This window comes from Pelobates fuscus, chromosome 7 (assembly GCF_036172605.1).
Source record: "Pelobates fuscus isolate aPelFus1 chromosome 7, aPelFus1.pri, whole genome shotgun sequence".
Lineage (NCBI taxonomy): Eukaryota > Metazoa > Chordata > Amphibia > Anura > Pelobatidae > Pelobates > Pelobates fuscus.
Window position 1 is genome coordinate 109,986,373 of NC_086323.1, and position 27,777 is coordinate 110,014,149.

General features: G+C 44.4%; 2 protein-coding genes across 3 annotated transcripts; both read left to right on the forward strand.

Moving 5' to 3' along the window:
• The first annotated feature begins 6,008 nt into the window (after window positions 1-6,008).
• LOC134568100 (mitochondrial ribosome and complex I assembly factor AltMIEF1) lies at window positions 6,009-6,250 on the forward strand. Its single transcript, XM_063426397.1, has one exon. It carries the CDS (start codon window positions 6,009-6,011, stop codon window positions 6,219-6,221), a length of 213 nt encoding a protein of 70 aa, XP_063282467.1. The 3' UTR covers window positions 6,222-6,250.
• Window positions 6,251-6,847: 597 nt separating this feature from the next.
• Window positions 6,848-27,764, forward strand: MIEF1 (mitochondrial elongation factor 1). 2 transcript variants are annotated; one of them, XM_063426396.1, is made up of 5 exons: window positions 6,848-7,018; window positions 7,847-8,027; window positions 8,511-8,764; window positions 23,363-23,537; window positions 27,532-27,764. In XM_063426396.1, the coding sequence occupies exons 1-5, from the start codon at window positions 6,875-6,877 to the stop codon at window positions 27,609-27,611; spliced, it is 834 nt and encodes a 277-aa protein (XP_063282466.1). In that variant the 5' UTR covers window positions 6,848-6,874; the 3' UTR covers window positions 27,612-27,764. The 2 variants fall into 2 exon arrangements, with proteins under 2 accessions (XP_063282466.1, XP_063282465.1); XM_063426395.1 differs by lacking the exon at window positions 27,532-27,764 and having other exon boundaries at window positions 23,363-24,775.
• Window positions 27,765-27,777: the final 13 nt, after the last annotated feature.

Genomic DNA, 27,777 nt, shown 5'->3' on the forward strand with positions numbered 1-27,777 from the left:
CTCATACTAAGAATTAATTAATAGGGATCATAGGTGGGATTCGGGTGGGAGGGATTAGTAAGATTATTTAAAAAAAATAAAAATAATTATTATTAGGCTGTAATGTAAACACTCACTGACTTTTCTCTGTCAGGGTTTACATTGAAAAGCCTGCAGGGATAGAGCACGAGACACTGAGCGCCAGTGCTGCAAAGTGTCTGCCACTAGAGGAGTTACTAGGCACCAAAGTAACATTGCCTTCTTTTTTTTTTTTTAAGGCAGCATTTACAATGAAAAGCCTGCAGGGAAAAGCTATAGACACCAGCATCACTACATTAAGCTGTAGTGGTTCTGGGGACTATAGTGTCCCTTTAAACATTTCTAGAAACTTAGTAGCTCTGAAGCCCTAACTTTAAATGGGCAGTCTAATCACTATTGCTGCTGTAGTGATTATGATATCGACTTGCTCTATCTTCCAATTGCTGTTTTAAAAGGTTGACACAAAGAGTCCAACATGTGCCTGTACAACCTGTACAACCTGCTTGGCATATTGCTGAGAACGTGTAACTTTAATATGGGTAAGATCATCATGTCTAGATGCCATTTGTTAAACAGTGTAGGTTAACTGGCATGGTGAGACAATGTATGCTGCCCAAATAAGTATGGAAATTATATTGCTCACATGGAAATTGTATCGGCCTGTGGGTACTCCGGTTACTTCTCAGCTTCCTAGGCAATCTGTATTGCCTTGCTGTGCTGTGCTGTTAGGAGCTCTCAGATGCCCATCTCAAAATATTCAGAGGTGAAATTTAGCAAGTGATTAGAGCCTTTAACCTACACATGTAGGGGTCACACAGAATTGAGTCTTTTGCATCTTTGCAGAGGTATTTGTATCCCACAGAGGGTTATTTTCATACAATAGGGTAATTAACATTACACACAGTTCCCCATTAAGTCCTTGTCCCATAACTACTTACTTTTCCTCAGCACCACCAAAACAAATACTCAGCTCCATTTTGTCCATATAATTCAAACAACACGAAATAACAAATGCCCCTTGTAAAATTCCCGTCCAAGCAAGAGGAACTCCTGACTGCAGCCTGGGTCCATGACGGAAGTATTATGATGTTTAAAGCGATTATGATGCTTAGAGTGTCCTTTGAAATGGACACTATAGGAACCCGGCAAGATCACTTCTAACAGTCTAAATACATAACAGTCTATTTTAAGAAAAAAAGTGAAAATGCAGCTAAAACCAATAATAAATAAATAAATAAAGCAAATATGTGATCTTTCTCTCCTATAGCATTGTAAAAAGGAGGAAGTAAAGGAAAGAGGGAGAAATAAAAATATTGTTTGTAAGAAGGAGGAAGATGATACAAACAAGAAACTTGACAGAAAAGAAGATGTAAAAGAAGCTGAATATGCTTTGTGTGCTGTGTCATTGTATGTGTGAATGCTGAGGTTCTTTTATGTCGTGACACAAAAAGTTTATATATATATATATAAAACAAAACAATTTCTGGCACTCATCCCAAACAAAAATAGTATAAATAGCAACTACCAGGTGCTTCTCTGTGCAGTAATATAAACAGAACAAATTGAGAGCACTCAATGGATTTGGTAAATCAAAAAATATATATTAAATAACACGCATATAAATCAACGTTTCGACCGTCTAGCGGTCTTTATCAAGATTTTGATTTACCAAATCCATTGAGTGCTCTCAATTTGTTCTGTCTCTGTATATATATATATATATATATATATATATATATATATATATATATATATATATATACATACACACTTTTATTTATATTTTTTTTGCAGAATGCTGCATCTTTAGCTATATTCAACATCAAACATATGAAAACCTGAACACCTCCAGCACATGGCTCCCTCCACCATCTCTCTATTCCTCCCCCCTTTCCATGTGTCTCTCCCTCCTCCACATTTCTCTTCCCTTCTGTCTCTTTATCCCCCCTTTCCCTGTGTCTCTCCCTCCTCCAAATCTCTTTTCCCCAGTCTCTTTCTCCTCCCTCCACCATCTCTCTATTCCTCCTCTTTCTCCCCCCTTTCCCTGTGTCTCTCCCTCCTCCACATCTCTTTTCCCTTCTGTCTCTTTCTACCCCCTTTCCCTGTGTCTGTCCCTCCTCCAAATCTATTTTCCCCCTGTCTCTTTCTCCTCCCTTTCCCAGTGTCTCTCCCTCCTCCACATCTCTCTTCCCTTCTGTCTCTTTCTCCCCCCTTTCCCTGTGTCAATTCCCCTCTCTGTTTTATTCCCCCCACCCCCTCTATTTATCTAGAGAAGTCAGGGGGTCTGGCCGCGTTCCATGTTGGAGTCGCCGGGCCGGGTGGCAGCCTCGCCGGTCCGGCGGCACTCCTGTCACTGATGATGCTGAGGGCTGAAGGAGGAGGAGCATGTCTACCATGCTCCCTCGCGGTTCCCACAATCCCCAGCACAGTATTCTGTATCAGTATGCTGTATCAGGGATTGTGAGAACCGCGAGGGAGCATGGTAGACATGCTCCTCCTCCTTCAGCCCTCAGCATCATCAGTGACAGGAGTGCCGCCGGACCGGCGAGGCTGCCACCCGGCTCGGCGGCTCCAGCCTGGTATGCGGCCGGCCCACTCTGAGGGTGCCACCGGACTGGCCAACCGGTGGCACCTATATGCGCAGCGCAGCCCCCAGGTGCCACGGCCCACCAGGAAATTTCCCGGTATCCCAGTGGGCCAGTCCGGCCCTGATGGTGGACATGCCAGGATATATGTGGGAGAGCTTTGCGGGCACAAGGTACCATCGCATAGTGATTTTGCAGAATGCCTCCCAGTGAGCCAGGCTTCTAGAGGCCTTATTAGTTACATACACACATAATTACTGACATACACACAAAAATCACATTCAAACACACATATTTAGTAAGAGGTCCACCCAACATCCCTACCTTTCTCTGGGAAGGCTGCAGTGGATCCTCCACCTGTTGACTAGCGGTTTCTGCTCGGCTGGGATCTCTGTGCTCCTTCTGCACAGCTCACTCACGCTCCCAGTATAAATGCCGATGCCAGGATGAAGTCTTATCCTGGCTGCCTGCGCTCACAAACTCTTATGTAATCCATAAAAATGTTTAATCTCACTGCCTTCCACTATATTTCTGTCCTTGTCCTGTGTGGGAAAATGTGTGTGTGACAGCGTATGTTTGTGCAATGTGTGTGACTGCATATGTAATCTGTGAATGTGAGCCTGTGTGTAATGTGTCTATGTGACAGCGGGGGAACAGTTGTATGTGCCTGGGTGGGTCAGAGTAGATTGGGGTCTGGGACTTTGTGTGTGATATTGCATGGGGCAACGTGAGGACGTGGAGGTATATGTGAGCATTGCCAGCAGGAGAAGGGTGTATGTCAGGGAGGGTATTATTACAAGGTGGGGTTGTATATGGCAGGGAGGGTATTATAGCAGAGTAGGTATTATATGACATGTTGAGGGGTATATGCCAGGGTGAGAATTATGACCAGGTGGTGGACTTATGGCAGGCAGAATAATATGACAAAGAGGGGGTGTATATGGCAAGGAGGGTATTATGACAAGGTGGGGGCGTATATGGCAGGGGAGGGTATTATGATAAGGTGGGTTTGGGGATATTTGACAGGGAGGGTGGGGATATAATGGCAGGGACAATGGGGTTATAAAGGCAGGGAGGGTATTATGACAAGGTGAGGATTGGGGGTATAATGGCAGGGAGGAGTGAGGTATAATGGCAGGGAGGTTGTTGGTATAATAGCAGGGAGGGTGGGGTTGGGATAATGGGCAAGAGCTCCGGACATCCGTGGGTGCTGCGGTGGGTGCTGTGTGTCCATTGGGAAGCCTTGCATTGGGTGCTGTATGTGAATAGTACACGGAGTGTGTGCCCATCAGGATGCCTGTAGTGAATGCTAGTCTGCCAAGGAATACCCTTCATTGGCTGCAGTCCTGCACCAAGTACTGTCTGAGCCAATGAGGGTGCCCTGCAATGGGTGCCCCTTCAATATCAGGTGCGCAGGAATACCTTGCACTGGGTGATGTCTGTGCCCATCACTAGGTGCTGCCTGTACCAGTGAGGGTGCTCTGCAATGGGTGCGGTTTGTGACAGTGAGGGTGCTCTGCAATGGGTGCGGTTTGTGACAGTGAGGGTGCTCTGCAATGGGTGCGCACCTTAGTAGCAATGCAAAAAATAAATTATGCTATCATACACGTTAACTGAACAGTAAATAATAAAATACGCTAAAATACACTTTTCCCGATCTAAAAGTCACCATGGGCAGGACAGGTTCCCTTTAACTAAATACATATCATTAGCAACTAATTTTTCAACAGGCCAATTGGCTCAGGTACGTATTCTCGTATAATATAATCAACACTGGATTAAATGTTGCCAACACTTTAATTAAATCCTGTCCATGTGTGGAGGTGGGTCTCCCCTGTACTAAGAAGACAGGGCTGCTGCAACAAACCACTTGTTGTGAGCAGGTCCCTATGTAAAGGACCACATCAAAACAACGTGCTTATGTATTTGCATTAAAACAAAAAGCCCTAAAGGCACTAGTCCACCGTCCAATCAGATCAAACTACAAGAGGTCTGTGAATACAGCAGTCCTGTCTGGCACACGCTCTCCGCACTCTATGGTATGTGAACCGGAAGCTCTCCGTCCATCAATATGGCGCTGCAGTTGACATGCAGAATTGGGGACATTTCATCAAAGATCGGACAAACTCCCATTCATATTGTAACAACTAGAACACATTCGATGTAATAATCGCCTTTAAATAAAGAATGGATGCAGGCATCTTACGTTTTGCCGCTTTCAGTGCAATCTACTAAGCGGAAGTCTCCACCCACCGGTGACCCCGGAAGTTCCGCCATGTTACCGGCGACCCTGAGAGGTACTGTGCATTTAGCGGCCACTCAAGGGCTGGGAGATAGAGGATCGGGGTGTGTGTTGCATTCGGCGTGGTGGAGGGTGAGGATAGGCTCATGGCTGCCTGAGAGTAATAGGCGTTTAATAGCTTATTATCCCATACTAACGCCAATGTGAGGGTTATATATATATATATATATATATATATATATATATATATATTTACACCTAACCCATGACACCCCCTGTAAGGATTGCTTTTGGGAATGTATGGTGTGTTACAACAGCAACATTTATACAGACATAGGAGTGTTTTAAATGTAACATTTAAAAACAAAAAAACTTTTAATGACTTTTATACACACACCTGCATTTAACAGTGTAACCAATAAGATGACAAGTTTTAGAAAGAAACACAATGTTAATATTTCAATATTCTAAATGATTATTTTGGGCATTTATATAGCGCCAACTTATCGCCAACTCCGCAGGGCTTTACAATATAAAGGACAGATATAGATAATAATGCACAATTATGGTGAAATAAGGTTTTTTATTTTTGTAGGCTTTGTGTTCCTTTAATGTCAGGGTTGGCAGTGGTATAGGTGCAGTTGCCATCATTCATAAATTCAGTTCCACTCCTAATATTAATATACCAGGAGAGGAGTTGGGGATACAGAATCACACTTTTTTTTGTCAACTCAGGTCACCCTCCACAATATCATTATCATTAGACGGCTGAATTAGAAAGGTTGCAGGTGCTGCCTTGTAGTGTAACTCCCATTAATGTCAAACAGGATTTAAGTCCCTCAGCTGCACTGTTGTCACTCCATGCATTACTGAGAACAATGCATGTCTTGCGTCAACACTGAAGAGTGCAGGATTTAAAAACACATCTTTTTCAATAATAGGCAAATCATATAATATGTGTGTGCATACATTATGAAAAAAGTTTTTTCCTTTTTTTTTTTTTTTACAGGCCATACAGTTGTTTCATCACAGTAGATTTATACACCTTAATACTGACACATTAATCGTTAAAATTTATTCGTTATACAGACTAAAAAAATGCACTTATTGTTTGTGTTTCTTCTCAGACTGGCTTGGCCAGCTCTTCTTTCCTCCTGCCTGTCATGGCAGCCTGGTCCCGTGAAGCTGTTTTGACTCTTTACCGTGCCCTCATGCGCCACGGGCAACAGCTGCAATATACAGACCGCGACTTCTACGCTGCATACATTCGTCGAGAGTTCAGGAACCAGCAGAGACTCTCAAAACTGGAGGATAAAGAGAGGCAGCTTGAGAAAGGACAGTTTTTTCTTAAGACCAAGCTTGGTGGCTTAGTTTAATAACTACAGACATTGAATTTCAGTTAACCAGGGTGAGCATCGTTTTACTCAATATGCACATCTAGCAACATTATTGTAAGCTGTGACTATGTGCTAGTATGTTATTGAGAAAGTATGTGTATTTGCAAGGGAGGCTGGAGTACAGTAGACCTGTGTTCTGCAAATAGTGCAAATGATGTAATCAACATTAGTTAATTATGTAACTGTATTCCGTTTCACTCCCAGTATCAGTATGCAAGTTTATACTTGTCTGAAGCTGTTGTCTCCCCTTAAGATTGCTGCTGCTGCTGCTGCTGCTGCAGCAGCAGATAGAAAATGTTTTGTGAAAATGCCCCTGCTTTTTCAGTGTTTTATCCCACAATGTATAGAATCCAATGCATTCTTGCCAATTTTGGAATGTTGCATACAACATTTGGGATGGGTAAGGTGTAAGCATTCATTGTGGAGGTGCATAGATCTAAAACAGTAGGGAAATGGCTATATTCTGTATAAAAAAAATCAGAGGTTTAACACTGCTTAGCAGATAAGCATGTCTGTGAAAGAACTCTGGCTAGTTATTAAACTTGGACATGTTTTGATTAGATTTTTTTTATGTAATTTTTTTTTTTTTTTAGGGTGATCTTCCCTGTTTTTTTTTTTATTTTTGCTGAATCATGGCAGGAGCTGGGGAGAAGAAAGGCAAGAAGGACGACAATGGCATTGGAACTGCCATTGATTTTGTGTTATCCAATGCACGTTTGGTACTTGGTGTGGGGGGAGCTGCCATGCTGGGAATAGCTACACTGGCTGTTAAACGGGTAAGTAACCAGGATATCAATTAGTAGGGAAGAAGTGTGCTGTTTTACATATTTTCATTTTTTACATTTAAATAAAAATTTCAAAGTTATACGTTGAAATATTTATAAGTTCCTCTAAAAAAAAAATATATATATACATTTTTTAAATTCCTTGTATCTTATTTGCTAGCATTACTTTATCCTAGCCGCAGCTCTGCTACACCCCCTGAGAGATCTTCACTTGTGAGGATGTTCAGTGCCAATCATGTGCTTCTCATAGAGTAGCATGGGTGTCGCCACTTTTTGCTCTTCTGATAAATTCAGTGTGGGACTTGGCTCACATATGAAAGAGACAATTTCTCTTGAGCTCAGCACTTTCAGAAAATAAGTAAAGGGATATGCATGTAACCCCTAAAGCTCATCTGGGAGCGGTTTCTTTAATCCTCTTTTATATTTTACTGTTTTTTTTCAGTGCTCAAACAGTTAAAGTGTGTGTGTGTGTAAATATATAGTGTAGATTGCTTCAGATCTGAGGAAGAGAGGAAAACTCTTGAAAGCTTGTCTTTGAAATATTATGTTAGTCCAATAAAAAAGGTATCATTGCATACTGCAATACTCTGGTATTTTGGCATCTTATATATAATATATATATATATATATATATATATATATATATATATATATATATATATATACACACACACTATATAATATAAAATAAACATAATGTATTGAGATAGAGAGCATTGCAGTTTTAAGTTGAATGCATTATTTGGCCATATTATTTTCATTATTAGTCATGCAGCAGCAATAGATTTTTTTCATCTGTGCTGTCTTCACCCTTACTAGATGTATGATCGAGCAATCAGTGCGCCTGCCAGTCCTTCACGTTCCAGTCAGTCTGGGAAACGGAGCTGGGAGGAACCAAGCTGGCTTGGATCTTCTACAAGGCTTTTGAACAAAGACATGAAGACAAATGTGAGTCGTAGCCTGCAGACTCTCCCCACAGACCCTTCAGTATTTGAATCAGGTAAGGATGTGTTCACAATAAACTGCTTACATTATTTTCAAGGTTAATGACACTTTGCGTTATTAGTGGAAGCTATCCAAGCGTTGCATAACAATGATGGGCTGGGAGCGCGGCCGGCACATTTGACGACTTTGGCAATTGATCTCTATTATTTACTACGTTGAGGTTTAGTTCAAACCAGTTATAGCCCAGTTAAGTTAATTGTGTATTCATTGAGCTGTATCCCTAGCACAACCAAAATGCAACCAAGTAGTGTAGGGTTCTTCTTTATTGAAGTGTATATCTGACTTACATGTAACCCAGAAACAGAATGTTCATTATGAGAGTAGGAGTTCTATGAATGATGTTACAGGTATCCAATATTTTGTTTGTTTTTAATCCTATATCTTCAAATTTGTGTATGGAGCATATCAAATTTTAGTAAACTGTAAGCTCATGCCAATGTAATCTTTCAAAAGTTTAATTTAGACCCACTCTTTGCAGAACCTGTTCATCCCAAACCACCAGCTCGGAAATCACAAGCAGACCTGAAGAAGACTCGTTTGAAGTTCTCACTCCAGGAGAAGCTCTTCACTTACTACAAAAAGCATGTAGCCATCCCACCAACAGAGCAGAGTTGTGCCAAGCAGGCTGCTATTGATATATGTGCTGAACTGCACAACTTTATTCGCAGCAAGTTCCCAAATATGCCTCTTCGAGACATGCACCTGAGTGGGAGCCTCTATGATGACTTGCAGGTAATTTAAAACGTGCCCTTTATCAAAAACTATTATAATTTTTTGTTTTGTTTTTTAATCTCTATATTTTCATTTTAGAGCAAATCTGTCACTTTCATTGGGTCTTACTTTGCAAATATCCCAAATGAAACATTTCTCCTTAGGGGTTAGCGTCAGGTGATGGAAGGGGTGCAGTGGAAAAGAGGTTTACATAGTTTAAGCTGTCCCTTGCGGCCCCCACCAACTTCTCCTACTCCTGGCATTTCATTTGACAGGAACTGTCAGTACTTTACTCTTGCGCATGCAAGGGTAAAACACTGATGTTGGTGTGAGAGCCTACATGGAAGCCATTCGTCAATTAGTGAGACAAATCAATTTGGACCGTTGTTGACTGCTGAGCTCTGCCTTTTTGCCAACCTCCGGTTTACTGCAAGGCAAAGCAGTCCCTACTTTGTCTGATGGTCTTTGGGTTGCGTTGGAATTTAAGTTTCACTTGATCCGTTCATATGGATTACATCTTTATGAAATCCTGAGAAGTGACTCCATTTAAAGTTATTCCTGCATTCAGTTATACTGAATAGATTTGGGTCCACATTTAATACTTGCTAACATTGGCCTTGATTTATTATTGTTGGGTAAGCTTTTCAATTGATTTTATATTTTTGGATAAACCTTTTTTTTTTTTTTTTTTATTCTTTATTTTTGCGTGCACAAGACTTATACATGGTGCAACGTATGCATCGTTTGAGAGGGTAACAGGCTTTAACATTGGGTAAATAATGCATTTGATAAGTTTTAGCACAAATTTTTTTTTGTTGTTGAGTATAACATGCGTAAGATCCTAGGTAGAGGTTGGGTTTGTATAGGCGTTTAGTCTTGCAATTCGTCTGCGGGTGCAGTACCTAGGTCATGGGTCAGTGTCGGAGGCGTGATCCTATAAGTGTTATATAGTAGTTGCGTAGAGGTGCGTAGTGGTGCTAGGGCCCGTGTGGGTGCACTGGGTGTCATTTTGTCGGTCAGGTAGTCTGGTGAGTGGTACATGTGCTTATTTCTACTTTCTGAAGTGGCCTGGTCGTCTAGTTCCACTGAAGACCACTCGTGAGAGGTGGTGGCCCTAACCTAGGGGCTGTCGGGGGGTAGGTTTTGGCTTAGGCTATGGCTTGTGGTCTGGTAATGAGGCAGCACGCCAGCGTCCTCACCGGCTATCTCCTCTAACTTGCGGTAAACGGATAGTAACGTAAACATCAGCCATTGTATTGCGGGGAAGGTAGGGAGAATACAGGTTGTGTTTGAAAAGTAATATGGGTATCGTCGTTGAGTGGGCAGGGGTAAGAGATCCTTGTCCGTCAGGTGGCTTGCATGTCCATTCTCTGTCCTCTTGGCACATCTAGATTCCAGACGTGGGGAGTGCCCAGGTTGGGCAAGTTTTGTAGGCCCAATTTTGCAAGCAGTGTAGGGGCCTCAGTCCCTGAGGTGAGTTTATGGGTGGTCCCCTGGTGGGTGATGAGCAAGGAGCGAGGGTTTCCCCATCTATATGGTATCCCCGCTGTGCGCAGGTGGCCGGTAAGTTCAGTCAGCGAATTTCTCCACTTTTGGATAAACATTTTAAATTATTTTATTTTTAAAAAATATTAGAATATTAAAAAATGCATATAAACACATACTGTATCAAAGTATTTAAATCATTTTAAAAAATTAAGTAGTTTAAAAAGTTTACACAGAAATATTAAATAATTTGAAGCGCTTTTTCGAAAATATTAAATTTAAGATGTGCAGTTAGCACAAGAATTGAGGTCTTATGGGGATTCCCACTAGTAACACTTGGGGCTGTAAGAAGTGTGTGTGTGTCACACTCCACTAAAATAGAAGGTAGGTATAACTGTAACTCAGTCACAGTTTTAGATCTGGCCCTTTATCAGGCGCCACGGTTGGGGTTGGGGTTGGGGGGGGGGAGAGAGACCCTGAGGGTGGGGGCACCCTCAGGGCAATATAGTGTTAGGAAAACCACTTTGTTTTCCTGACACTATAGTGATCCTTTAATACGAGGGCTGGAAGAAACTTACAGCATAAATGACTCTTTGTTTTATGCTCAGTAGTAAATCTTCTACCTGTGATTATGGACATCTTGTGTTACTTGCTTGGATTTTTATCTAGAGAAAAACCTTTACAATACAATAAGATTAGAACGACTTTCTGAAGCAGAACAAACCAGTTGACCATCCTGAATTGGAAACTTTTGTGCTTTTTGCAAGAAAAGTTTCAGTACATCCTGTTTGAAGGGGTTTTTTTTTTGTTTTGTTTTTTCGTTTTGCCTTTGCACTGTTGGTTAAAATGGTTAAACAGAAAATCTTCTTCACATGAGCTGCAAATTCTTTGTTCCTGCTGACTCTCTATTGATGTAATTGTCTCCAGGAAATGGCAATATATTAGCCAATCCTGGTTCTCTTGCCTTTTGGCAGTGTGCAAAACAAAATCAGACTGAGTTTTTTTAGGAGCAGCAGGATCATGGTACATAATTATTATGGACTCTTTACACATATCATAGTACAGGGTTTGACAAACTTGAATCTAGGAGCCAGCTAAAATGTTAGGAGCCAGATTTTTCAATGTCAAAATTACAATTTTATTTAAGGACACGGAGGCTCATATTATGCTTATTCTCTTTCTTTTATTCCTCAGCAGCAAAATATTTCTTTTAGAAAACAAATCTAAACATGTAAACATGCCCCCAAAGGGTTAATCCTATAACAGTATAACAGTACAACCAATCATAATGCCTTCAGCACCATCAAGTCCCCATGTGACCTTAAGCCACTCCTCTTTCTTGCTGCTGCCTTCCTCAGCTAAGTACATTTCTATTTTTTTCTCTGTATGCTGCCAGTGTGTTTTTGTCATAATTTGTGTTGATATTGCATTTATATTTTATTTGTTGTTTCTGTCTGTTGCAGGGCTTCTGCCCTGCTTCTATGCTTGGTTTTATTGCTGGCTCTGGGTTGTTTCCTTGACCTGGAGCCAATTCCTCACCCCTTCCCCCCCCCCCCCCCTCCCATCTCTTGCTCAGTCAGGTGGATTATCACCTACTGAGCTGTGGCGGCTAACAGCTCTCCGTGTGGAGGCTCTTACCGCCCAGTGTCATTCAGTGCCTCAGAGGTTTTTTTTCCTCATTGCGGCGGCCATCTTGCGGCTGGCATTTTTGCCGCCTTTTTGGTTCCCGCTCTTTTTTAAGCTTGTGGGGGCGAGAGTGGGTGCTGATTGGACAGCACAGTTGCTGGGCAGCTTACCAGTGTGCCCCAGGAGCCATTCCTGAGGGAACACTTGGTGAGCTTGCCTTTTTCATATTGCTGCATAGTTTGTTTGCATAATACATCTTTCTGCTAGTGCCTTATTTGTCCCATATTGCCTATAAGCTTGTGGGCTTAAGTGTGGTCACTCTCTCCCACCTAGAGTTATTTGGGTTTCCACCCCTTTTGTATTTGAATCCCTTTTTATATTTCTTACTATAACCACTGTGAGAACTGCTATTTTATTATGCAGTCTCAAAGGGATTTGGGCACAGCCTCTGGCAATTCTCCTATTAGGGCTGATATACCCCCTGCTCCCCAGGTTGTCACCAGGCCTTCCGGCTTAACTGTCACTGATGTGACAGACCAGGAGCATTTGAACTCGGAAGAGCTTCATTCTCTCCTGGATGCCACTATGACTAGATCCGTGACCCAAGCAGTTTATTCGGCCATGGGAGTTATGTCGGACACTCTGTCCCACTCTATCAGCCATGCCCTCATGGCCGCCCAGCGGACCTCTACTCATATTGCTCCTAACCCCACAGAGCACGATACTGGCAAGACCAGTGGGCGCAAAGCCGCCAAAAAATCTCGCCATATAGACGAGGAAGCCTCCAAAATTTTACTGACAGACAGGGAACGTCCTGTCAAAGATAATGTGGTTGCACCACAACAAAGAGCCACCCACCGGGCAAAATCGGTGAGGAGTTGGAAAAGGGCGAAAGCCCAAGTGGAATCATCCGAGTCAGATTCGGAACAGGAGGAGGCATGGAGCGAGTCTGATGATGAAGACTCATACAATTTGGGTGCACTATTCCCTGACCACAGCTCTATATCTGTGTCTGTGAATGAGATTAAGGACGGTGTGGAAGACTCCACTCTCCTTGACCCACAGGGTGAACCACTGTTTGACCCTGATAATCTGCAGCACCCAAGATCTACTGAGTGGTTCCCACTGGACCACGTGGCAAAATATATTGCCGCACGGATCAGAAAACCCCTTGATAAGGGGGCAAGAAGTAAGATGAAGTAAGATGAGGGCAGAATGCCCACGCCCCACGCTCCCAGATTTGATATGTGTCGCCCCTGTGGTGGACCCTAAAATCGCCCAGTTCCTGGGAAAGACTGGGTGGAAGGCAAACAAGGGTCTAGACTTTGCACTTCGCCATTGCCAGGATAAGGTACTGGATGTCCTCGGACCCAGTGCGAAGATATTCGACATGGTCGAAACGGCATTGGCAGGGGGAGCTCCCATAGACCCGCTAGCTATCAGGGGCTGGATACAGCGAGCCATATGTCTGCTCGGAAATGCCAACGTGGCTCTAGCCACAGAGAGACGGAAGGCTATACTAATTAAGATTGAGCCAAAGCTAGTTACCTTGGCTATTACGGAGCCTGGGCCACAGGACAAAGGCCTTCTTTTTGGGGACAGTTTTGTGAAGGAGCTGGGTACCTATGTGGGCACGTTTACTGCTCTGGACAAGGCTCAAACCAATATAAAAAGGTATTCTCCCATAGAGTTTTTGGCGGGGCCGGCAGATATCGGGGCCGTCTGCCCGGCCGTTCCTCCCGGGGCTCGTACCGGGTTTCTAGAGGCTCCTTCCAGTCACGTTACCAGGGTGCGGAACCCAAGTCCTCTCCATTCTTCCCAGTTCGAGGAAGACCCTGGCAGGCTCGTGGATCCAGAAACTCTTCCTATGGTCGACGCCCTTATGGTAAGTTCACTTCCTTCATCACTCCCTCCAGTAACGTTGGTGGGGGGCAGGTTATGCCACTTTATAGATGCCTGGCGAATGTTGACTTTGGATACTTGGGTCCTACAAACTGCAGTGGGTTACGCCATAGAATTTGTACAAACACCTGCCCAGATAGCTCTTCCCAGACATATCGCCTCCTCCTCCCACGACAGATCATTAATCGCAGCAGAGATACAGTCTCTGGCCGACATAGTCACATCCGAGAGTTTCAGGTTTTCTCAGCAACCTTTTTATGGTGCCCAAGAAAGGCGGAGGTGTCCGACCGGTCATCAACTTACGCCCCCTGAACGCCTTTGTAGCGTACCACCATTTCAAAATGGAGGGCATCCACTCCCTCCGAGACCTGCTCCTAATGGAGGATTGGATGGTCAAACTCGACCTGCAAGATGCGTACCTCACCGTCCCGATGGCCGAAGATTGCCAACATTTCCTCCAGTTCTAATGGGAGGAAACCACTTGGCGTTTCAGATGTTTGCCCTTCGGCCTCTCCTCGGCCCCATGGTGCTTCACGAAGCTCATGCGGCCAGTGGTCGCCCTCCTGCGCAGCAGAGGGGTGCGTCTGATTATCTACCTGGACGACATGCTTCTGATGGCACAAGATCCACGCTTACTCCAGGAACATCTGAATTGGACAATGTCATTACTTGGCAACCTTGGTTTCCTCATCAACTGGGACAAGTCGGTGTTACAACCCGCCCAAGTCTTGGAATTTCTGGGCTTCACCATCGATTCGGTGAAAGGAACACTCCTGTTACCATCTTCCAAATTCAGGATCATCAAGAAAGAAATCCGCCGGACTTTGGCCCGACCGGCGCTAACGTTACGACAACTGGCCAGGGTCATCGGCCTTCTCTCGGCCTCTATCCAAGCAATTTTCCCGGGCCCACTTCACTACAGGGCACTTCAACGCCTAAAGGCAAGATACCTTTGCTCGGGTCTCTCCTATGCAGACTCGGTACCTCTCGATTGTGCAGCCAAAGAAGAACTCTCTTGGTGGCTGCAGCACATGGAAGCATGGAACGGAAGAGCAATTTTTGGGACAAGGCCAGACTTTGTCGTGGAATCGGACGCAAGTCTGCTGGGCTGGGGTGCGCGTTGCGGTCCTATCTCCACCGGAGGGAAATAGTCCCCAGTCGAGCAAGAGTTACACATCAATTGCCTCGAGCTATTGGCGGGGTCATTTGCAGTTCGGAGTCTCGTGGGTATCTCAACCAACTGTTCCATTCTGTTACGGATGGACAGCGTGTCAGCAGTCCGCTACATCAACCATCTCGGGGGCACGAGGTCCGTGGTGTTAGCGGAACTGGCGAAAGACTTCTGGCACTTCTGCCTGGATCGCAATATCTCGGTTCAGGCGGAATACATTCCCGGGATGTCCAATATGGTGGCAGATTGGAATTCCAGATACCTACGGGATGCCAGCGATTGGCGGCTGCAGCGCACCATTTTCCTGCAACTCCAGTCACTTTGGGGCCCACTGGAGATCGACCTCTTCGCATCACGATTGAATTCCCAACTTCCAAGGTTCTTCAGTTGGAGACCGGATCCAGAGGCGTTGGCGGCAGATGCATTCCTTCAACGGTGGCCGGACACACGAACGTACGCCTTTCTCCTTGATTGCGAGAACGCTTCTACATCTCAGGCGCAACAAAACCACCATGATTCTCATCGCCCCATTCTGGACGGCTCAGCCATGGTTCCCTACACTCATGGACTACCCAAGGCTACTTCCAACCTCTCCGGACCTCTTACTAGACCCCAACGGGGAACCGCACTCCATGCTATTACAGGGACATCTCCAGTTACTGGCATGGCTCCTCTCCGGGGATTTGGATTCATCCCAGACGTTCCACAGACAACTATTGACCTTCTGGCGGGAGCTTGGGCTCCGGGAACAAGAAAATCCTACATACATGCCTGGAATTCATGGAGTGGTTGGTGCATGGAACAACACATGGATCCCTTATCTGCCCCTGTAAATTACGTTTTGAAATTTCTCACTTCTCTGTTCGACCATGGCCTAGCCTATCGCACGATAAATGTGTACCGATCAGCAATTTCCGCAGGACACCAAGGTTTGGAAGGTTCCCCGGCAGGTAAACATCTCTTTGTAGGCCGACTCCTGCGCGGCATTACATTTGCACGTCCTCCGCAACCTAGGTACTCTTCATCATGGGATGTTGACCTCGTCCTCCAGCTTCTGACAGACTGGCCAAAGAACGAAGATCTCTCACTGAAACAACTCACAGCAAAGTTAGTGATGTTGTTTTGTTTGATCTCCTGTAAACGGGTGTCTGATGTACGTGCGTTGGACCTCTCCGCACGTTCATTCACCCCCGAAGGTGTCTCGTTTAATATCTCCAGGCGTACAAAGACGTCAATTACTTCGGTTTTCTACCCGGCCTTTCCACAAAACGCTAAGCTATGTCCAGTGGCATGTCTCAAGGAATACGAGTCCAGGACTTCGTCTACTCGTGACCCTACATTTCAAGAGTTATTCTTGGCCCTTCGTCATCCATATCACCCTGTTTCAACAGTCACGTTGTCTCGTTGGGTCAAATGGATTATGGCATCAGCGGGCATCGACACTACAGTGTATGGAGCACACTCGGTCAGGGGTGCCATGGCAACTAAGGCTTTCTCCAAAGGATGCAGGTTGGAGGACCTACTCCGGGCGGCTGATTGGTCTCGCGAATCTACCTTCAAGGAGTTTTATTTTCGTCCGATTTCTCATATTTCTGATGTGGTAGTTTCACAGCTTTGAACTAGCATAATATGAGCCTCCGTGTCCTTAAATAAAATTACCAGATTTTACTAATTTCATGACGTAAAGTCATGATTTTATTAAGGACATGGAGGCGAGTATTATCCCACCCGACGCAGGTAAGTGGCGCCCTCCCACGGATATGTGGTCATTAGATTAGTTCAGATTTAGGTTACTACAGCACATTGCAGGTAGTGAAAGGTTTGTTTAGATGATAATCTGTTATTGGTGGCATATAGTCCGATGATGATTTCTGTACTAGGGTTATGACCAAATGTCCAGAAACACATTTTACCAGTTTGTTTCTCTGTTCCTTTCAGCTTCATGCACGGATTCCTTCAGGACCTACGGAAAGTCTCCATTCTCTGAAGAGTACCGGACTCTTCTCTGTGGCGTTCTTGGCATTTCGTTTTTCATTCAAGTTGACTTATGTTCTGCTGTGGATTATTCGTCGACAACATCAAGAAAGAGGAGTGGCTTAAGGTCACATGGGCACTTGATGGTGCTGAAGGCATTATGATTGGTTGGTTGTACTGTTATACTGTTATAGGATTAACCCTTTGGGGGCATGTTTACATGTTTAGATTTGTTTTCTAAAAGAAATATTTTGCTGCTGAGGAATAAAAGAAAGAGAATAAGCATAATACTCGCCTCCGTGTCCTTAATAAAATCATGACTTTACGTCATGAAATTAGTAAAATCTGGTAATTCTTAAAGGGACACTATAGTTATTGCTCCCCATAGGGAAGTATTGATGAGGAGACATTAAGTGGTGCAGTGTGGCGTTTTGCAGCGCATGTGCAATAGACCCCCAATTATTTTCTATGGGTAAGCAGTGGATTGGCTGAGATTGTCTAAATTAGAGGAGCACAGCACAGCTTGGGAAAAAGTTGAGTAAAAACACCTTTCCTTTGTGATTGGAGGGGTGCAGGTCAAACTGAAACACTGATATGATACACATATACACTCACTGACAGACACACACACACACACACTCACTGTCACAGACACTCACACATTATTACTTTTTTAATTTTATTTTAAATCCACCCAGCCTCCCTACTTTTGGGGCTGCTGTCATCTCCCTGCTCTGCTCCGTAGAGCACTGTTTAGTGATTCCGGATCAGGCTGACCTCATAACTGGCTCCCGACAACACTGGCGGGCGCGTGAACCAGCAGAGTATTGAGATGACGCTGCACTCAGTCATCAGCCCACCTGCACATCTCCCTCAGCTCTCCATGAGCCGCCCCTCAGCTCTCCATGGCCTGCGTCACCATAAGCCGACTGCCGCCTCCAATCTCAGGCAGCCGGTTACATCAGGGCCTGAACAGGCACACAAATCCCAGGCGTCAAGACACATTTTCTGGTTGCTACGGCGACCTGGCGCCTCTGATTTGTCGAGCCCTGTCATAGTATATTCTTTTAGTTGATGCAAATGTTTGTGTGTTAAATAGTTTCAAAAGTTTTGCTGAGCTTTCTGCTTACATTAGGATGCCTGGGGGAAGATGAGAGTGGTAGATATTTACCTGATTTTCTCTTCCTCTTGGACCGCTTCATCTGTCAAGAGTTGCCTCATAAGTTTAGTATTGCATATGCAGGAGAGTAGACACTGGGTGTCTATAGAGGATCCTGCTGGATACCTGTCCTCGTCAGCCAGCAATAGTGAAGGCTCATGATAAATGGCAGATGTGGCAGTAGAAAAGTCTGTGTATATGAGACAGTCATCTTTGTAGAATACACATGCTTTGTGAACGTAATATATTGGCGTGACTGCTAAGGTATTGAATAATAGAGAAGTAGTGAATAAAAACAATAGTTGTGAATAATAAAGAAACAATCTTATGGTATGGTTAGGTGTTTTTATTTTTTTAAACCGATGAGGATGTACTTTTTATTGTATTTAGTTGTATATTTTTTTTTTTTTTTAACAAGCCATTTGTGTAATATTGAACTTTTTAGATAATGTGACTCTTCGTGCCAGGATGTGGTGTGGCGGTTATGAGAATAACCTCTAACGGCAACACGCAGGATGTGTACCATACTGCATTAACAGAAAAACCTGTTAATACACCTGTGGTTTACTCGCAGCTTTTAAACTTGCTGCAGAAAATCCAATTTGGATGTAATGTTTCGCCGTTTACATCTAGTATAATAATGGATGCATACTAAAGATCTGCAACTACCCTTTTGATCATACAAATTTTGGATAATTCCTATAGAAACATTGTTTTGATGTTGGATGTATAGAGTTGTGTGTTAGTGCAGCAAAAATAGGTATAAATCATGTATGTGTGCCTGTGTACAGATAATCAATGGAAGGGAGTGCCTCAAAAGTGAGAAGCCACTTCCCGAGATTGTAATTGTAGATTGACTGATTCCCGATGTAAAGGAAATATGTTTTTTAGCTCTGAAAAATAAAATGACATGTATAAATCCAAACTGGTCCTCCAGCGTGGCTCTTTGTTATACGTTTTGAACTTTTACCTAGCCCAGTGGTTCCGAACCTTGTTTTACTTGAGTACCCCCTGGCAGCCCATTTCCATAAACTGTACCCCGCATATTGGCAAAATATAGTTGCTGTTATTTCAAATGTATAATTTTTTTTTCTGCCCCATCTCCCCCTACTCTCCGCCCCAGCCTCCCACTACTCCCCCTACTCCTCTTCTCCCCAGGTTCCCTCGGCTCCTGCTCTGTCCCAGGCCCCCCCCCTGCTCCTGCTCTGTCCCAGGCCCCCCCCCCCCGCTCCTGCTCTGTCCCAGGCCCCCCCCCCCGCTCCTGCTCTGTCCCAGGCCCCCCCCCCCCCGCTCCTGCTCTGTCCCAGGCCCCCCCCCCCCCGCTCCTGCTCTGTCCCAGGCCCCCCCCGCTCCTGCTCTGTCCCAGGCCCCCCCCGCTCCTGCTCTGTCCCAGGCCCCCCCCCGCTCCTGCTCTGTCCCAGGCCCCCCCCCGCTCCTGCTCTGTCCCAGGCCCCCCCCCGCTCCTGCTCTGTCCCAGGCCCCCCCCCCCGCTCCTGCTCTGTCCCAGGCCCCCCCCCGCTCCTGCTCTGTCCCAGGCCCCCCCCCCCGCTCCTGCTCTGTCCCAGGCCCCCCCCCGCTCCTGCTCTGTCCCAGGCCCCCCCGCTCCTGCTCTGTCCCAGGCCCCCCCCCGCTCCTGCTCTGTCCCAGGCCCCCCCCCGCTCCTGCTCTGTCCCAGGCCCCCCCCCGCTCCTGCTCTGTCCCAGGCCCCCCCCCGCTCCTGCTCTGTCCCAGGCCCCCCCCCGCTCCTGCTCTGTCCCAGCCCCCCCCCGCTCCTGCTCTGTCCCAGCCCCCCCCCGCTCCTGCTCTGTCCGAGCCCCCCCTGCTCCTCCACTGTCCGAGCCCCCCCTGCTCCTCCACTGTCCGAGCCCCCCCTGCTCCTCCACTGTCCGAGCCCCCCCTGCTCCTCCACTGTCCGAGCCCCCCCTGCTCCTCCACTGTCCCAGCCCCCTCCCCTGCTCCTCCACTGTCCCAGCCCCCTCCCCTGCTCCTCCACTGTCCCAGCCCCCTCCCCTGCTCCTCCACTGTCCCAGCCCCCTCCCCTGCTCCTCCACTGTCCCAGCCCCCTCCCCTGCTCCTCCACTGTCCCAGCCCCCTCCCCTGCTCCTCCACTGTCCCAGCCCCCTCCCCTGCTCCTCCACTGTCCCAGCCCCCTCCCCTGCTCCTCCACTGTCCCAGCCCCCTCCCCTGCTCCTCCACTGTCCCAGCCCCCTCCCCTGCTCCTCCACTGTCCCAGCCCCCTCCCCTGCTCCTCCACTGTCCCAGCCCCCTCCCCTGCTCCTCCACTGTCCCAGCCCCCTCCCCTGCTCCTCCACTGTCCCAGCCCCCTCCCCTGCTCCTCCACTGTCCCAGCCCCCTCCCCTGCTCCTCCACTGTCCCAGCCCCCTCCCCTGCTCCTCCACTGTCCCAGCCCCCTCCCCTGCTCCTCCACTGTCCCAGCCCCCTCCCCTGCTCCTCCACTGTCCCAGCCCCCTCCCCTGCTCCTCCACTGTCCCAGCCCCCTCCCCTGCTCCTCCACTGTCCCAGCCCCCTCCCCTGCTCCTCCACTGTCCCAGCCCCCTCCCCTGCTCCTCCACTGTCCCAGCCCCCTCCCCTGCTCCTCCACTGTCCCAGCCCCCTCCCCTGCTCCTCCACTGTCCCAGCCCCCTCCCCTGCTCCTCCACTGTCCCAGCCCCCTCCCCTGCTCCTCCACTGTCCCAGCCCCCCTCCCCTGCTCCTCCACTGTCCCAGCCCCCCTCCCCTGCTCCTCCACTGTCCCAGCCCCCCTCCCCTGCTCCTCCACTGTCCCAGCCCCCCCCCCTGCTCCTCCACTGTCCCAGCCCCCCCCCCTGCTCCTCCACTGTCCCAGCCCCCCCCCCCTGCTCCTCCACTGTCCCAGCCCCCCCCCCCTGCTCCTCCACTGTCCCAGCCCCCTCCCCCCCCCTGCTCATGGGTGGGGGGGAGGACAATAGGTGACTAAGGGAAAATTTAGATGTAGTGGAGTCGGGGGTAAAAAAACCAAACATGGATGTGGCCATGACTGTGCCGCATTAAGGTATTTGGGACAAATGATGCAGGGTCAGCAAAAGATTTACGCTTTCAACAGAAATGTCAACAATAGCATAAGGTTAGGTTAAGAAGGGATGATTTCTCCCATGTTAGAAACATTTAAATACATAAAGGGAATCAACACAGTAAAGGAGGAGACTTTATTTAAAAGAAGAAAAGCTACCACAACAAGAGAACATTAATTTAAATTAGAGGGACAAAGGTTTAAAACTAATATCAGGAAGTATTCCTTTACAGAGAGGGTAGTGGATGCATGGAATAGCCTCCAGCTGGAGTAATAGAGGTTAACACAGTGAAGAAGTCTGAGCATGCGTGGGATAGGCATAAGGCTACCCTAGACTTAAGATAAGGCCAGGGACTAATGAAAGTATTTAGAAAATTGGGCAGACTAGATGGGCGTGAAAAAATTACTAACACAATTATCAATGTTTTATTTAATGGTGATATTTCCAGAAAAGCCACTTGCCCTTTTTAAGAATTCTACAAAGGAAATCCCCAGTAAAGTAACAACAGTTATTGTTTGCTTTATTTTCATGATTTAAATAATCTATTGGAAATTGTGAGCTTTTAAAGGCCAGTTAGCGGGGTATAGCAGATAACCCTTTGGACACAGTGGGCAAAGGCTCCACCATATGTGAATACATTAGTGTTTTTACTTGAGATTTGGGAAAAAAGTGCAGATATGCAAATGCACTTGTGTTTATCAATCTATCTAAATTTAGTTGAAATCAACATTGCTGGAATTTCTGCTCTAGCAATCCGGTAATCAGAGACCAGGCCGTGGGAGACTGGGGAAACTCTTGGTTTGTGTCAAGCCACTTAGAAATGGTTTGACACAGAATCAGAAAATGGTGTTTGCAGTTTCCTAACCCCTAACCGCTACAACTAGTTTGTTGTTGTGCTTAGACTGCTCATTTAAGAGACCTAATGTGCTGATTTTCATCAGTGAGTTTCCAGTGATACAAAGCAGGGCTTTCATGAATGGGATGTTGTTCACTAGCCGATCTGTTATAAAATCAGCAAGAAGAAATCTGAGCATCTGCTCTTCATTTAGCACAAAGTATAAACCAGCTTGTTTCTCATTGTCGGGATGGGTGGCTATGCTATATCCTAGAATGGGCTGTTTCCATAAGTCTTGTGATTTATTTATATAAAACACGTTTTTCTGGCTCGGTGACCTTGTAACTTTGGATTCTGCTCAAAATCTCTTCTGAGAAACAAATCGCTGATTTATTCCACTGAGTACATTGCTGGGAATAATGTAGAGGAAGAAAGATAATCCTGTCACACTATCTCCCTCTATTTTATCTCCAAAGTCTTTTTTCCCTTCCTTGTTATTCAGTGTCGCTGTTCTTTTCTGTAAACACAATGGGATTTATTCACTTAACACAAAGTTGTTGCAAACTGACAACGGAATTGCAAACTTTAGGTTAAAGTAGCTGATTTACTAAAAGTCTTCACATCTGCTATAGTCACAGCTTGTCATTTTGCAATTCATTATTTTTTTTTTTTTGTAAATCCCACGTTTTTGTTAGTTTTGTTATTTCTTTACACTGCAACATTATATCCCAGGAAGTGATTTGAGCCATGCTAAGAGATTGTCATTGATTACAAACCACTGAATTAAACGATCACTCCAAACATTTACATTATTACAAAAAATGCAGATTTTTATAGAAATTGGCACATCTTGTAACACCCCCTGGCTGTCAATCGGACCCCCAGTCCTGTTACTTCCTGGTGGTTTAGCTAGGTGGAGCTAAACTCAAGAGGCAGCAACTGACTAGAACACTTGCCTTGCAAACAGTTCTCATTGAGCTACATTTGTGAAGTATATGTTTGGACAGCCACAGAAAGTCTGGGCTGGAGAAGAAGGGAAGGGCTTGCAAAGGCATATGTACACCAATAATATATTTATATATACAATTTTGTATATTTCATGGGGGGCTTCTAGATTTATAAGTAATCATTGTTTTATAAATGTTCAGGTTAAAAGCAAAACTTTTAATGTAGATGTCAGGTGAGTTAGTATAATAAATGTAAATGCCAGGCACTGTTCTGATGCAGATTGGGGGGTCCTGCCATGAAACTTAAACATCTACTAATCTTTTATTGAACTGATATACATTTTTTTGACTAGTTGTAAAATACTGCTATGAGAAGACACCATAATGGCATCTGCAATGCACATATAAAGGTGCAAATAATTCAAAGCTGTAAATTAACAAGCTTTCTCTTATATCTTTTTTTTTTTTAGGTGGTAAGGGCTGATCACATTCAGCTCATGGTTCCACTTTCTGTGGAAAAGAATCTGTGGTCATGTGTTCCTGGTGAAGAAACTATCCTTAACCTACCAGGATTCTGTCTTCTACGTCGTGAAAACCTTGAGTACTTCCCTAGGGGGACAAGCTACTGGGATCGCTGTGTAGTGGGTGGGTACCTTTGCCCAAAGGCTGTGGTAGCCACTTTTGAGAAAGTTGTGGCTGGCTCTATCAACTGGCCAGCTATTGGTAGTATGTTAGGTTATGTAATTAGACCTGTGGTGCCATCTGATAGCCTCATCTTGGAAGTTCAGTATGAAGAAAACCAAAGGCTCTTCATTGATTTTCTGCCATTGGTGGCACTTGAAGATAGAACAGCAGTAGCCAAATCTCACAGACTGCCTCGTTATGGGAACATGTGGCGCCTCAGTCAACGTGCAGCAGAAACTGCTGCCCTGATAGGAAAAGATCAGCAAGACGGGGGTTGTCGAAGTCTCTGCCTAAAGATCCTTAAAGCAATTTGCCGCTACAATCTGCCTATCACTCACCTTACAGCCTCCCATCTAACTAATATTATCCTCCACATCTGTGAAAAGGAGTCAGACTGGTCACAGGGTGCCTTGGCTGACCGATTCCTTCATGCACTTAAGGAGACTGTAAGCTACTTGGAGAGGGGGGACTTGCCCTCAGCTGTAGACCCTAAAGTGAACTTATTTTCTGAACTCACAGCAGAAGAGGTGGATGAGATGGGGTATTTTCTCTATTGTTCCTTGACAGAGCCAGAGGTGCTACTGAGGACAGGGGACTAATTGTGGTGGGATATAGACATATACAGTAGTATAAGACACTGTTCTTTTCTGTGGGACCTGCATCTTAACCTGATTTGTATCGATGAAATGCAATTATTTTTTTCTCAAATTACTTGAACAATGTGTATTTTCTTTTTGTTTTAATCTTTTAGTAGCTTCTTTAATAAGATTCCTCAACTATCCGAAGAAAGACACCTTCTATGGTATAGACCAGACATAGGGTAAATTTTGAAAAGTATTGTATAGCCAACCTAACTAGAACAAGATGCATTTAAATGATTTCAACAACTTATGGAACCTGTCCGTTCACCGTTTTACACTAATCATGAGATGTGCAAGTTTAGGATATGTACTTGGAATATATATCTATAGTAATTATAGACATCTATCTTAAATCTGTTTGTCTTGTACCATGGTATTTTCTGTTACAGTACGTCTGTCGTAAAAAATTACTTGGTGCTACTTTCAGGGAATACCATTTTATCAATACACTGCTGTAGTTGCCATTTTGCTTGCCAATGCATTAATGAAAGGTATTCTTCATGGGCTATTCTGTATGTTGTTTGGCTGTCAAAATTTGTCTCTTTCAGTTGGATTTAACCCCTTAAGGACCAAACTTCTGGAATAAAAGGGAATCATGACGTGTCACACATGTCATGTGTCCTTAAGGGGTTAAACCGTTCGGACACTCACTATGCAAAATTTATTTGCAGCCAAATTTGTACTACTACTATTCGACTGCCGCCTCGTTACCTGTTAAAAATAGCTAAATATCTGTATATCTTGACTGATTGAACTATTCACAGACAACCGAATTGTTCCAAATCCCTTGTAACGTACTCTTGGGAAATTCCCTTATATCTTATTGTTTTTTCTTTTTGCTTAGTTTTTTTTCATGCTGGTGAATTCTGTTATTTACAAAGATGAATTTAAAATTAGCAAGGATCCATTTAAATCAATGCAGTTTCAGTTTAGGCAAATAAGTTACACTTTAGATATCTCTTTTGACTTTCTTTGTGCGTATGCCATTGCAAAGTAGAAGGTACCGAAGTTTAGCAAACTGGGACACTGCATATTCATCTAATTTGCCTCACAAGTATTCCATTTCTGAGAGGCACCAGCTTGCTGCATATTATGGGATAGCCCTGATTCACATATAGCTGACCCTGTCCTTTTTACGTATATCTTTTAATATTTCCATTTGCTGGTGAATGACTAATTGGGAAGCGGTGGATTTGAGATTTTAAGTTTGTAGCTACATGGAGGTATTAGACCTACTATGCCATGTCAGAAGTGGATTTTTATATAGGAAATATAGAATGGCACCAGTATTTAGGGAAGAATCCAAGGTTCTAAGAAAACTCTTGCAATGTGCAATATTGTATGTAAATCACATGCTGTGGCATGACCCAAAATAATGCAATTTATATTTATTCTTAATGCCATTTCATGGTACCTTTTGAAGCTGCTAAGTATGATTAATCAAATCTCACTCTTTCAGTTGCAACCATAGCATTTATAGTGTTATAGTTTAATTAAAACAGAAACACTTTGCGTGCACTGTCACCCTCTGCTGTGGAAGGGTGAAGTGATGTCTCCCTGTTACCTGCAATTAATCACTAAACAACCATAAGTATTAAATAAACCATTTTCTCGCTGGATAGAGCCGATGTTGCTGATTTAACCCATTGCTATATTTTCATCAAAATCCATGGAAATAACCCTTCTATGGTTTGTTCAAAATAGTGAATTATTAAAATGTCAGATTTCTATCAAGCACAAAAAAAGTATTCAGCTACAAGTCAGTTTTATGCATCTATTTACTGCCACAATTGATTTTTGAACATTAGAATAGCCTGCGCTCCTTATGAAACTCAATTGGAAAATGAATTTACCTCAATATGCGTCACCAAACCACGACTGAAAAAAGTGGAGATTTCCTCTATTTAATCTATTAAGGAATATTCGATTTTCGAAAAGTTTTGTCTGTATTGGGCAGCTACAACACAGTTTTAGGCTTTATAATTTGTTTGTGTAACCTTTGAAATCAGTTTAAGGAAAATGCTGTGAATGCTACGTTGTATTAAAAGCCTCTTTGAAACTATGCATTTCTTTAGTACTTAAAGGGACACTCTGAGAAACAATACTACTTTAATGTATTTATCAGGTTTTGACCTCATTAATATGCTGTATTTTTGGCATTCGCAAACCATAATAGTTTTTGCATGTCTCCTTAGACATGCCCCTTCGTGCTACAAAGACTTGATTTTCAGTGTATGCACTTAGCTCCGCAAATAACAGTACTGCTTTGTAGTCACAACCTGGCTTCAGACACTCTAAATTCAGGCAGTGATTTGCTTACTATAGGTCTTCCTGGGTGTCCTCTCCTTCAAATGCAGGTTGTTTTGTAGTTCAGATCATTCAGTACTGTCAGTGGCTGGGCTGTGTACATATGTTTTTATAAGGAAGTCTTTCTGGCATGAGGGGGCGTGGTTAAGGAGGCAGGCTTATTGTGCAGCAAAACATTACTTTTTTGTGGGCAAAAACTATAAAGATCTAAGCATGCAAAAAACAGCACATTAATGAAACCAAAAATTATTAACAGCGTTACTTGCATTGATGCTCAAAGTATATCTTTTAAGTCTGCAAATGTCAAAAATGGAACCTGTAATGCAATTAAAAGGCACAGAGTATTGGTAGAATCTTTAGACTCCTCTGAACTGTTACATTGATTGTGATTTACTTTATACTGTTAGTACTTCCTTACACATGAGTTTTACACTGTGAATGCACTCTCGGGTTGAATGTTGAAGTTCTTTTTTTTTTAAAGGAACACAATATTGTTAGGAATGCAAAACTATATTCCTAACACTAAAGTGTCCCTCTCCCCTCCGACTAGTGAATAAAGGATTAAAAAGACAGCCACTAGAGGCAGTCTTAAACTTGCAATGTAAGCATTGTGGTTTCTCTGAAACTGTTTTACATTGCAGGCTTAGAAGGACAGGAACATTGCCCCCAGATCACTTCAATGAGGTGAATTGGTCTGGGTGCCTATAGTGTCCCTTTAAAGGCCCATCATTTAAAAAAACAAAATATCCATGTAATATTTGTTATTTACAGGGAAATTTACTAATTTTCCCTGAACAATTAAATGCAGAAAATCCACTTTTTATTGGTGTAGAATCCGTGATGGAAATTTAGAGTTTTTTTCTGAGATCAGTTAAGAGTTTCTCACAGAAATGATGCCAATGTTATTTTCCTCCCTGCTTCCTGTCACAGATCATTGATTTTACTCTATGGGAACCCCAGGTCATTGAACATGAATATGCTGACTGTGCTTTCCCTCTGGCACCTAGGTTTCGGTTTGATACTAAGAGGTGTGCTGACCTTGCTAGTAGGATTGAAGTCTAGCAGACAAGCCATAAGGCCAACATAAAAAATGGGAAGTCAGGGCTACAGCATACTTTCAGCAAGTCCATGACATCTGAAGAAAATAACAGACTTGACGATAAATTGTGAATACATGAATTTATTTCTCTTTACTGTTAAATTAAATTGAGAGCGTGCTCTTATCTTCAGGATTGTATCTCAGGCAGGGGGAA